This window comes from Myotis davidii, unplaced genomic scaffold, assembly GCF_000327345.1.
Source record: "Myotis davidii unplaced genomic scaffold, ASM32734v1 scaffold841, whole genome shotgun sequence".
NCBI lineage: Eukaryota > Metazoa > Chordata > Mammalia > Chiroptera > Vespertilionidae > Myotis > Myotis davidii.
The window spans coordinates 74,950-88,802 of NW_006291508.1; the positions used below are offsets into that span (position 1 = coordinate 74,950).

Genomic DNA, 13,853 nt, shown 5'->3' on the forward strand with positions numbered 1-13,853 from the left:
CTTCAGCATAAAATTTTAGCTAATTTGCCTAAAAACGTCAGGTGGTCATAATAATCTGGCCACTCACTGTATATGCCATTGTTTGGCAAGGACTATTTCTAAAAGAAACTATTACCATTCGTTATTTCGTGGGAGGAGGCTTAGGGAACTAGAAGTCTAGATGGAAAAGAGATTTACTTTTTATTTTATACTCTTTTCTAGTCTTTGGAATATTTTCATTTTTGCATATATTATCTTTTTGACTGAGAACACCAGTTAAGTGAAATAATTAGAGCTTTAATAATGAAAATAGGAGAAGGAAAGGTAAGGGTTATATGTAAATTTCCCTAGTACAGAAATAGAAACCTTTTGATGTAAAAATGAACAATTGGTAGGTTTGAGAACTAAGGCTCTTCTCTGTTTTTATGTAAGATTCATATTCCCCTAGGTCAATATTTTTTAGAAGTATGGTTCATAGATTATGGTACATGCTTATTAAAAATACGGATTCTTGGGCCTCACTCTAGTCCTACTCGGTTAGTCTCTGGAGTGAATCCCAAATCAATAATTTTAACAAGTTCCTCAAAGGTTCAATTATTGCATCTAACTCAAATTCCAGGATTTCTGGTTTCTGCGGTGTTTTTGTGGCTCTCTGGGAGTATTTCCTTTGATGGTCGTTTGTGGCTTTGGGTTTGTCCTCTACAAGGCTCTTTTTTTGTCCAGCATCCTCATTGTCCATGCCTGCGAATGTTGGAAGAAATGCTCTTTGTGAGGGCTACACAGCTCTGCATTTCCCTTTCTGCCTGGTGCTGACTGGGGGACCTGAGGATTGCTTTAGGCATCTGCAATCATAAACTTTTCTAGAACCGTTTTGTAATGTCTTCCCTCTAGAAGGGAACACAGCCATGCCGACACCTTGATTTTAGCCCAGTGAAACCTAGTTTGGACTTCTGATTTATAGAACTGTAATATAATAAATTAGTGTTGTTTTAAAGCTACTGAGCGTGTCATACTTTGTTATAAGAGCAATAGAAAACTAGTACACCAAGTTACTTTTGTGTGTGTGTGTGTGTGTGACTGTGTGCATGGGCGCACGCACGTGCGTGCATGTGTGCATGTATGCATAATTTTTTAGTGATATTCAGTGCTGATAAGGCACATCCTGTCATCCACTACTGAGGGGAATGAAAATTACTACAAACTCTTGAAAATCAGTTTTGAAGTAAGTTTCGTGAGGGCTGAAATGTTCATACCTTTGTTTCATTGATCTTAAAGAAATAATTTGGAAAGTGGCAAATATTTACGTACAAAGATGGTCACACAGCATTATTAATATTAGCAAATAAGTAGCAAACATTAGAAAAATGCTTAAATGGGTTTTTGTACATCTGCATAATAGACTGCCATGGAGCCATTGTGATTATGATAATAAATTATGGAGAATCTTTAGTGAAATGATAAAATGCTTATGATAGACTGTAAAGTTAAAAATATTTGGTGCATAAGACTATATATTCTATATGATATCTGTGGTTACCTATGCTTAAGTATTGATTGGGGGGGAGGGGAATGAAAGAAAAAAGATTTAAAAAAAACCCAAAGTATTAGTAGTGCTTGTGTGAGTTACTTAACTGAATTACTGAATGTATTCTTTTTTTTTTCTCTTTGTACTCCTCTACTATGAGTATATATACTTTTAAGTTAAGAGTACAAAATATAAGGTAGGAAACAAGAAAAAAGTTATGAGACAAATGTGAGGAGGTTGACATCTCTCAGATCAGTTCATTTCCCCCTGTACCTTGCCTAGAGATTATTGCATTTGGCCTTAATAAAAACTCTGTGAGATAGAACAGAAAGGGAATAAGTGATTCAACAAAGATTACATGGTTAATAAATTTAGCTAAGACTAGAAGCTGTCTTCTGATATCTGATCCAATATTCTTTTTCTGTATTTTTTCTGTACTTTCTATAACTGGTACTTGATAAGTAATTATAAGCTTCTTTAGCGACAAGACTGTAATACTCATCTTTGTATTCCCTTTGGTGTCTAGCTTCAGGTGCCTTCACTATAATAGATATTCAATAGATAGTTTTAATTGAATCTTAATTGGCCAAGATTATTAAAGATACAAAAGTGAAATAGATTTTTATAAAAGAAAACTGAGGCTGTGATAACAGTCTTTAAGGGCTCACTTCCTTCCCACCATTATCTCTATTTCGTCCTTCCTAACTTCCTTTCTCCTGTAATTGATTCATAACATCTCTGATCCTTTTTATTGCCCTATCTTTTCTTGGGCTACATAAAGGAAAACTCTAGCACTTCTGACATTTTCAATATACAGGAAATTCTATAACACATGAGTTTATTCTGATATACAATGATTAAGAATTGGAAAATATGTTTGTGAGCCATTGGCATCTTGAGCCTTAGAGGGAAGTATTTTTATAGATTCTAAATTATTTCATATTAAAAATACATATAATTTAAGTTAAGATTGCTGTACTTACACTAATGCTGTATCTGCTAAGTTTCTAAAAAGCTGACTCTCCAATGTTATCACCAATGCTAGTCATAATAAACAGAAGGTTCATAAAGTAGGTTTATGCACATAATAAAAATATACTAGCTACTGTATGCCTTTGGATCTGAGAACCTTAGGTTGTCTTAGCAATCAATGATCTTTATTATTACTATTATTAACAGAGAGCCTTTAGAATGAGACCATGTGGAAGAACAGAGAAATTTGTGGGCTGATGAAATCATTTCTAATTTTGCTTACTAGTCCTGGCTCAGCCATTAGCTAATTGTATGACTTTGGAGTTCCCCCCAATATTTTTAGGGTAAGAAAAGTTATAAAATTATGAGTGTTATTTTAAACATGATAATAGCCTTTCTGGCACTCAATTTTTCTATAAAATGAGAAGGGTGGGTTATGTAGGTGAGGTTTTAGGTCTCTTCCAGCTATAAAAATTGTAAGGCTAATATATCATACTAGAGGCCTAGTGCGCAAATTCATGCATGGGTGGGGTATCTCAGCCTGGCTGGCAGTCGGGGCTGATGAGGTCAGGAGCCGGGAGGAGGGGCCATGGGAGGATGACCAACCATGGGAGTTTGGCTGTGGGAGTCCACTAACGACGAGGGGACAGCTCCTGCGTTGAGCATCTGCCCACTGGTGATCAGTGTGAGTCATAGCTACCATCTGGTCATAAAGACCCTTAGGGTTTTATATATATAGATTATTCCAAGTAGAAAATAATTTAGGAATGACAGGTGTTTGTTTCAGGATATCAGAAAGTAAAAGGTTAGGATATTAGAATACTATTAAATACAAACGGAAATGTCAAGAACATTCGAAAATGTGAACTAGAGATCTTCAGTTTGAACTTTTGCTATTGGCATTTCTTTGAAAAGCTGTAGAATATTGAATAATACAAAAGGGAATGCAGCTGTACACAAATACCACACAGACCACCAGGCCTGAGCCTCTCTATGGGCAGGGGCACTAATTGAGGGCAGAAAGTACACAGGCAAGGGCAGGACTTGGTGAGTCCCGTTTAGGAGTCCCCCCTGGCCTACCACAGGCCAGCAAACCTCAGCAAGACTGACACTGGTGGGCAGCATTCGGCCTTCCCAGTCTCCACGGTATAGTTGTGCTGATGCTGGAGAAATTCAAGAATCTTTAATCTCCCTCTCAGCCTCTATGGAAATGCCCCTATCTCTTATCCACTTTCCTACTGGGCCTGTGGGGATGGCACAAACCAAACCTCAGAAACAGGCAGAAGGTAGGTAAGGAGAAAAGGAAAAAGACCCGAGGGAGAAAAGAGGAGGGCGAGAGACTGGGAGAGGGAGTAAGTTTAGGGGTCAGTGAGAGGAGACTGGGTTGATCCGTCACAGATTGGCCTGCAAAGGTCAGACTTGCTGTCCCCTAACTCTGAATATACACCTACTTCATCAGGCATGAAGTTTCAGGTGAGGAAGCAAGAGTTCACCCCTTGAATTAATTAGTCAATTTCCAGGGTGCTTCCTTTCTGCTGCAGAGCTTATTGCCCAGGAGACAAAACTGCCTCCTCACACTCTTAACTTCTCATCCTTCCCAAGTCCACTGTGCTTGGGACAGTACTAAAGTGTTGGCCTTGCTTTTACCACCCTAAGTGTCTTTTTAAAAAGGTTTATTTCCAAATATTTGTTAATCACCTTGTTTTTCATATTGCTGAATTTGAAACGTTTAAAATCTACAAGTGTAACTGACATGATGCATGTGTTGGGTAACTGGGATTTTTAAAAATATATTTTTATTGATTTCAGAGAGGAAGGAAGTGTGAGAGAGAGATAGAAACATCAATGATGAGAGAGAATCATCGATTGGCTGCCTCCTGCACGCCCCACACTGGGGATCGAATCCACCACCCAGGCATGTGCTCTGACTCGAAACCATGACCTCCTGGTTCATAGGTCCATGCTCAACCACTAAGCCACGCCGGCTGGGAAAAGTAACTGAGATTTTTAAAGGGCAGGTTAGCTATGTATCTCAGTGACCCTACCTGCCTCTACTTGAATCAGTCCCTGCATTCCTAGAGAGCGTCCACACTGCCGCAGCTCTTCATGAAGCACTCTGGGAATTCAGAAACCATGGTCCTTACCCACAAGGAATTTAACTGTTACTTGCAAAACAAAACTGAAGCACGTAATGACACACAAAAATAGACATTAGGTTATACGATTCGCTTCGCTTCACTGGAGATTGTGAATCACTCCTCTTTTGTTTATCTGCATTATTTTTAACAGTCAGCCCAGATCGCTGAGTATTAATTTCTGAAAGCCAGCTTCTTCCACGCGTGCTTAGAAAGCATTAAGACAATCATAATGAGGTGCATTTATCTTTCATTTCGTGAGAAGAGAGACTTTTCAGCCCAGACTGTTCCTTTAAGCCGGTGCTTTTCTTTTTCACATTGCTAAGTTTATATACCTAACTTCTGTTCTGGCATCTGTTTCTAACTACAAGTATGAATAGTCTAAATTGAAATTTCCATTTCCTCAGGAAGCATACTGCTTTTATTCAGATCAGGAATAACCTCCTTGTTGCCGAATCCAGTGGTTACATTTCAGTTAAACTTGTCTCTCTGTTAATTTTGATGGTATCAACCACTCACTCTCATCTTCTTAATACCCTTTTCTTCTCATTTGCTATAATGTTCATCTTTCCTTTTATTTTTTTTCCTGGCTCTATAATTGCCCCTTCTCAATCCTTTTTCTTGACTCTTGCTGGTCAGGGAACATACTTGGGTTTCAGATTTCATTCTCAGTAGGGGAGTGTGTGTGTGGGTGTGGGTGGGCGGGGGGTGGCGATGGGTGGCCAGTTGATATATCTCTCTCCTTCGCTCACTCTCTCTTTCTCTCTCTCCCTCTCCTCTCCTCTCCTCTCCTCTCCTCTCCTCTCCTCTCCTCTCTCTCCTTTCCTTTCTTTCCCTCAGCATATCCTCTGGTGAGGATTAAAAAAAGAAAATATATATATATTGGTATTCTCCAGTTTTTGTTCCCAATCCCAATGTATATCTATTAGCTTAGACCTCTTTCCTTAGCTTCTAACCTATGTTAAAAAACTTTTGGACATTTTTATAGAGATATGGTTGCAGGCCTTCCCTCTCCCCGCCCCCCAATATCCAGTCATTCACCTAGCCATATAGTGTGGCTAGGACCAGTTCTCCAAACCACCCTCTCCTCTGTAGCCCCACTCTTGTTGCCATCACTGCCAAAGGGTCCTTGTCCTGGACTCCACGCTTGAAAGTGTCCCACTCTGGTTTTCCTTTAGTTTTGCCATTCCCTATGAGCTGAGGAGTCTGTAGGGCCAAGGAAATGTGAAATGTGTGTGTGTCCCCTCACCCCTGCCCACCACTATCTAACTACACAGACCCCAGAAATCCCTGCAATGGGCCCCCTTCCCAAGTCTGTTCTTCCAAGAGTAGGCTGCATGCCTCGTGCGTGCTCCCTATGCCCAAGGGACAACTCTTTGAAGGGGATAGATGGCTCTTGGATGGAGCTGGTCATGTGCATACCTGTGAGGCCCCTGGTGCTATAGATCAGAGCCAGAGGTCAGAGGAGGAGGAGGACACACAGGGACCTCCACTGCTACTCTCATCAGAGGCCCACAGCATTAGGGGTAGGACTAATCATTGCCTTACTTTCCTTTATATTCCTGGTACAGGGCTTCAACTACTTTCAGCGATTCTTAAGGGCAGGGGCGTTACCTTATCAACTTTATGTTCCAGTATACATAGCCTATCACAATACCTACCCCAATATGCAGTGAATACTCAGTATGTTTGTTGAATGAGTTAACAACACAGCTTATAATGAATAATTTAAAATTATTCATCTTCTTCATTGTCATTGTAAAGTTTATAGATTTTATTATGTCTTATGGCCATCATTTTTCCAGAAAACATGCCTCTAATTTTGCATTACTATTTTATGGGAAACTATATTTTATATATAAAACTGAATTTTATTTTTAAATATAGTTTTACAAACAATTTATAAAATAGAGTTAGTTAATGGTAGGTAGCAGAAAATAGTGTCAGGCAAACATAAAGTTCTTGATAATACAAGATAGTGTTATATCATGGTTACCAGGACAACAGTGCTTATAGCCAGTTATATTAGTAACTACCAAGCCCTGAGGGGCTCTGGGATACTAGTGTGAGAAGGAGCAGGAAAACTTAAAGATGCTGGTAAGAATGGAATTGGGTTTCCTTGCCAGGTTTCCCATGAATTCAGAGAGTAACCCCAAGATCCTGTTCTACTGAGGTCCCAGTTCTACTGAGCTCATTTGTGAGGGGTGTGTCTGTGTGTGATGACTTTTAATACAAAATACACATAATTATTTAAATTTGAGTAATTTTAAAGTACAAAATCAGCATGTTTTAATTCAAGATGACTTTTCAGTTTGATAATACACACATGTTCTAGGTCAGTGATGGCAAACCTTTTGAGCTCGGCGTGTCAGCATTTTGAAAAACCCTAACTTAACTCTGGTACCGTGTCACATATAGGGGTTTTTTGATATTTGCAACCATAGTAAAACAAAGACTTATATTTTTGATATTTATTTTATATATTTAAATGCCATTTAACAAAGAAAAATCAACCAAAAAAATGAGTTCGCATGTCACCTCTGACACGCGTGTCATAGGTTCTCCAACACTGTTCTAGGTTCACCCCCACCACCACCACCACCACCACCACCAAGTTCAGTGACCTTAGAGATTGAATGCCCCTAGTATCATACCTGCTTTGGTTTCTACTTGAACACATGTACCACACTATAGTGAGGAATACTCTGATATGAGAATTGAGTAAACTGGATTTGGATGATCCTTACATTGTCGAAAGCTCACATGTTCTGACTCTTGGGTTTTCTATTTGGAAAATAGTCAATTGGAAAATAGTCATGATTCTGCAGAAGAGTGCCAAAATGTTAAGCCATGGCAATAACTTTAGTTTTAACCTTAACTTTGAGGATTCATACTGTTTTGTCATTTTTTTTGTTTGTTTTGTCTTTTTAATGGGTTGTTTCTTCCTTATTCTCCTTCTATTCTTAACATTTTTAGGACTAATAAAATGTACTTCTTCCACCCCTCCCCTTTCCTGATGAGACGAGTCTTTCAGGAACACCTTATTAAAAGTATTAAATATCAAAGCAGTTACCTGTATGAGCCATCCTGTGCTGTCTAATTGTTGCGCCATACGAGTCATGATTATGGGAGTCATGATTAAAACCACTTAGTGACATTGTTTCAAGAATATTTTTATGATGAAATTGCCGTGTGACAGCTTGGTATCCACTGACTTTTGGAGGAGGCATTCAATTTATAAACACTAAATTGTTTTTGTCATCTAGAAAATAGTTCCCCTTACACAAGAAGATTTTAAAATGTCTTTAGTTGCTTTAATTCAATAATGACATGTGAAACCATTTGCCTTCAAATAATTTTTCCAACATTTACAAAGATGTGAGCAGACCTAATTCACATATTTTACCTCCCACTCACTTATGCTTCTACATTAAGGCCCTACCTCTCTTTCATATACTTCTTTATTCTTTCTGCATTAAGAAACCTTTAAGTAAGTAACTTAAGGTGGTAATTCTTTATAAAGAGGATTTGACGCCCATATGGTGATTAAAAAACAAAACAAGCAACAACAAAAAAAGTAGTTATTATCATGTATATGTCACATATACTGTCCCTGCCCTTTCCTTTACCTTTAAGACAGAAAAAGTGGACTCATCTCCTTTTTAGATTTCTGGCTTCTTTTCTTCTTCAAGGCTATTCATGAATGTGAATGTGAATGTTGGGGATGGATAAAGAAATGTTGGGAAAGGGTTTGCTCAGCAAAGAACAGGATGAAGCATTGACTAGAATGCTGAGAAAAGGTGGGCAAGAGAACAAGTGGAATGGAAGCAAGAAACTATTCTTCACCAACCCTTACAAGTCATATGAGTCAGAGAACTAGAACCAGAAGGGACCTAGTGATCCTGTGATTACAGTCCCTTAACCTAACAGGTGCTTAGTACCTGCTTATGCAACTTAACCCCTCATTTTACGGGAGAAGAAAGGGAATCCCACAAAGGTACATTACCCAGTGCCATTCAGCTAGTTAGTTGCACATCACGTCATCTGATTCCTCCACTAATTCCTCTTCTATTATAAGGTACTGTGATAACTTTTTCTGTTTTTATAATTCTGTCGCTTGGTACAGAGTAGGCATGAAATGTGGAGCTCATTAAATAACTGTTTCATTTGTAGGGCTGGTAGCACTTGCTAGGTCTCTTTATGAGTATGGGTTTTGGAGTGAGACTTAAATCTCAGCTTTGCCTGTTAGCACGTGGGCAAGTTTCTTATTCTTTCTACGTGAAGCTCTCACATCTCAATAAATGGGGATAATAATAGCTCCCACATAGTGTTATAACAAATGAAACAAGATTGTTTGGAAGTCTTTAGTTTGGTGTGTTGCACAAATCATAGGCTTCAGTAAATGTTTGTGAAATGAATAAGGGATAACTATTACTGTATTTAACCTTCCTCAGAGAGAGTCAATATTCTTTACCCTTCAGGTGTGGGATATTATTTACAGATATGTATTCTTATTGCCCTAGTTAACTGCTGTTTGGCTACTGTCTTGTCTAGAAAATGCCTGCTTTACCTACCTCACAGCCTTTTAATTTGTTTAATTCTAGACTAATCCATGGAGGACAGCTTTTAAATGGATTGGCAGGCCCAACCGTAATGAATGCAGCTCCGTTCCTGTCCACAACGTGGTTTTCTGCAGATGAACGCGCCACTGCCACAGCTATCGCGTCCATGCTCAGTTATCTCGGTGGAGCATGTGCATTTTTAGTTGGACCGCTTTTTGTTCCAGCTCCCAATGGCACGTCGCCTCTTCTTGCATCCGAGAATAGCAGGGCCCACATTAAAGACCGTATAGAGACTGTACTATATGCAGGTATTTTGAAGTTTATTTTCTTCCTGTTATATTTTGTCTTTTATCCCAATCATCTTCACTCTGCTTTTGTGTAACAGATCACTTATGAAATACTTAAGAGGGCTAATATATACATATGCATATATGTGCTTTTTTTGTTTTGTAATAATACTAGAGGCCTGGTGCACGACATTCGTGCGCTGGGGGGGGAGGTTCCCTCAGCCCGGTCTGCACCCTCTCACAGTCCAGGACCCCTCAGGGGATGTCTGCCTGCTTGCTTAGGAGTGCTGCCTTGGAGGCGGGAACTGCACGTAACTTGGTATGTCTACAGTAGATTCAGTATTTGTGTTTAGGTGTCGATAGCAAGTGGCAGAAAATGAGACTGGAAAGGTAAGGGACCAGATTATAATAAACTTGAATTAATTTATTCACTTAATTTGACAGCTATATTTTGAATTCCTATATATCTGTCACTGTGCTAGGCACTGAGGTAAACATGGTTCATCTTCTCATAGAACTTATAGTGTCCCAAAGGATACAAGCAGGAAAGCAAACAGTTGTTAAAGAGGGTAGTAAGTACTATCTCCAAAGGCCTACACTTGTTCTAAGAGCTGAGAAGTGGAACACCTAACCCAGATTATGGAGGTCAAGTAGATGCTTCCCAGAGATATAGCATCTAAGTTGGAACCTGAGAGATGGCAGAGAGTTAGCCAAGTACAATGGGCAGGAGGAAGAATATACCAGAGAGAGAGAACCAGAGAGAGAAGCCCAGTAAGGGGAGAGAGAGTGCTACATTCAAGCAACTTAAAGCCCAGAGTGGCTTAGGTGTGGTGAGAGTAGATGAAGCTAGAGAGGTAAGCCAGGCCCTGTAAGCCTTGTAAACAGGACAGAAGGGTTTGAAATTCACCACGTTTTCAGCAGTGGTAATACTCTGAAGAATTTTATGCTAGAGAATTACATGGTGAGATTTACATTTCAAAATATGGTTTGAAGGGAATAAAAGTGAAAGCAGAAATAGTGGCAGCATATAAAGCATTTAACCCACCTTACTCCTATTAAAGAAAAAAATTTGAATTGTAAAATTAAATAAGTAAATAAAACACAAAGCAGGTGAAACAAATTTTAAACTTCATTTCAGTTCTATCATTCTTTTCATTGAAAATGTAAGCAATGATTATATCTTCAAATGATTTGATTTTAGGCACTTTGGGTATAGCAGATAACCTACTCAAAGCTTCCAAGTTATTTCTTCATTGCTTTTATATTTTCCAATCTGCCTTCCTGAAATATCCCAAAACCTTCATTCCATTAAAAATAATTGCTAGAATTGCTACCTTAAAACATTAATGACTCTTACACTGAATTATTCCAGAAAAACACATCATAAATGAAATATAGACTAATAGACCAATATCTCTTAGGTATATAGAGCCATAGTCCTGAAAAAAATACTAGCAAACGAAATCCAGCAACATACACAAAGGATTATATACCATGACCAAATAGGATTTATTTCTGGAATGCAAGGTTGTTTGAACATTCAAAACTCAACTAATGTAATATGCCATATCAGTAGAATAAAGGAGCAAAACCATGTGATCATCTTAAAAGATGAGGAAAAAAAAGCATTTGACAGATCTAACACTTTCAAGATAAAAACACTCAACAAATCAGAAATAGATACAGGAGCTCTCTCAACCTAATAAAGGGCCTGTATGAAAAACCCATAAATAAGATCATAGTTATTGGTCAAAGACTGAATGCATTTACCCGGAGATCAGGAACAAGATAAGTATGTCCACTCTTGCTATGTCTACTTAACATTGTATTGGAAGTTCTAACCAGAATCACTGAGAAAATGAAATAAAAGGCATTTTAGATCAGAAAGGAAAAAACAAAGCTATCTCTTTTGAAAATGATCTTGAATGAAGAAAATCCTCTGTAATCCATTAAAAACACATTAATCTAAAAAACAAGTTCAGTAAGAATGAACAAGTTTATTCTAAAAAAAAGTTTTAGGATGCAAGATTACTATATATAAAGATCAATTGTATTTCTGTACATTAGCAATGAATAATCCAAACATGAAATTAGGAAAACAATGCAATATACAATAGCCTCAAAAGAATAAAATATTTATGAACAAGTTTAACAAAATAAGGTAAAACTTTCACTCTGAAAGACTACAGAACACTGTTGGAAAAAATTAAAGAAGACCTAAAGAAATGGAAAGAGAACCCATGTGAAAATTTAGTGTTGTGAAGATGCTAATATCCCCAAATTTATTTATAAATTCAGTGCAAGCCCAAATAATATTTGGCTGCCTTTGTTGCAGAAACTGACAAGCTGATTCTAAAGTTTATATGGAAATTCAAGGGACTTAGAATAGCCAAAACAATCTTGAAAAAGAACAAAGTTGGAGAACTCACACTTCCCAATTTCAAGTTACTACAAAGCTATGCCAATCAAAACAGGATTGTACTGGCATAAGGATAAACATATAAGTCAATGGAACAGAAGTAAGATTCCAAAAAATAAACTACTGCATAATTTATGTGCAATTGACTTTTCACAAGGGTGCCAAGACAATTCAATGGGGGAAAGAAAAGTCTTTTCAATGAACAGTACTAGAATAACTGGATATCCACATGCAAAAGAATACATTTGATCCCCTTCCTTACACCATACACAAATGAACTCAAAATGGATCATGGACTTAAAATGTGAGAGCTAAAACAATTAACTTATATAAGACGAGATAGGAGTAAATCTTCATGTCCTTGGGTTAGGCAAAGCCTTTTTTAAAGGATACCAAAAACACAAATGACAAAAGAACAAAATATGTAAATTGGATTTCATCGAAGTTAAAACTTTTGTGCTTCAAAGAACACCTTCTACAAACTGAGAAGACAATCCATAAAATGGAAGAAAATAGTTTCAAATTACATATCTGAAAAGGAACTTTTAACCAGAATATATTTTTTAAAACTTACAATTCAACAACAGAAAGTTAACCCAATTAAAAAATGGGCAAAGGACTGAATAGACATTTCTCTAAAGAAAATATATAAATGGCCAACAAGCACCTGAAAAAAAAACTCACTTTCATTAGTCATTGGGAAAATGCAAATGAAAGCGATAATGAGATAAATTTTACACCCAATAGGGTGGCTTTAATCAATCAAATTGAAAATAAGTGTTGGTGAGAAAGTGGGGAAATTATACATTGGAACCCTTATACATTGCTAGTCCTATATAATAAAAGGCTAATATGCAAATCAACCAAACAGCAGAACGACTGGTCACTATGATGCACACTGACTACCAGGCGGCAGATGCTCAATGAAGGAGCTGCCCCCTGGTGGTCAGTGCACTCCCACGGGGGAGTGCCACTCAGCCAGTAGCCAGGCTCAAGGCTGGCGAGCACAGCAGTGGTAGTGGGAACCATTCCTGCCTCCGAGGCAGTGCTAAGCTGTCAGTCGGACATCCCCTAAGGGATCCTGGACTGCGAGAGGGCACAGGTCGGGCAGAGGGACCACCTCCCCTCCCCCGAGTGCACAAATTTTGTGCACCAGGCTTCTAATAGAAATATAAAATGCCACTTTGGAAACATTTTGGCAATTCCTCAAAATGTTAAACAGAAATTGCCATATGACCCAGCAATTTCATTTCTAGGTATATACCCAAGTGAGATGAAAACACATCTGTGCAAGAAATTGTACATGAATGTTCATAGTAGTGTTATTCATGATGACCTAAATGTAGAAACAGTCCAAAATGTCTGTCAATTACATGGATTAAGAATGTGGTATATCTACTCAGTGGAATATTACTTGGCAAAAAGATAATAACGTATTGATATATGCTCCAACATGGATGAACCCTGAAAACATGCCAGTGAAAGAAGCCAGTCACAAAAGCCCCCAAATTATATGATTTTGTTTATAAGAAATGTCCATAATACTCATCCATAGATAATGAAAGTAGATTAATGGTAACCTAGGCCTGGGATATTTGTGCAGGTAATGAATACAGTTTCTTTTTTGGGATGATGAAAAAGTTCTAAAATTGATTAAGGTAATGGTTGCACAATTGTGAATATACTAAAAAACATTTAATTGTGCACTTTAAAAGTGCAGGTCTCTGGAGGGAATAATCGGGATAGCTAGGAACCTTCCCTCCTGTGATAATGCCAAACTAAGATTGTTGCAATATTCATTTTAATTCTGATTGTTTAATATTCTGCAGTAGCTAGTCATGTTTATATTTGTATATTATGTGAATTATATCTCAAGCTGTTTACAAAAATGCCAGAAGAAAGATGGGCAAAGAATATGAACAAGGTAACCATAGTAGAAGAAATACAAGTGGCCAGTAAGCATATAGAAGACTA

The 13,853-nt window shown here is 37.9% G+C and overlaps 1 protein-coding gene across 2 annotated transcripts in view; it reads left to right on the forward strand.

The window, feature by feature from the left end:
* The window catches only part of DIRC2 (disrupted in renal carcinoma 2), a 62,011-nt gene that overhangs the window by 8,209 nt on the left and 39,949 nt on the right, over positions 1-13,853 (forward strand). For both annotated transcript variants that reach the window (XM_015564707.1, XM_015564706.1), the window contains exon 3: positions 9,216-9,481. In XM_015564707.1, coding sequence (XP_015420193.1) covers positions 9,216-9,481 — 266 coding nt within the window. The remainder of the gene's footprint in view (positions 1-9,215; positions 9,482-13,853) is intronic.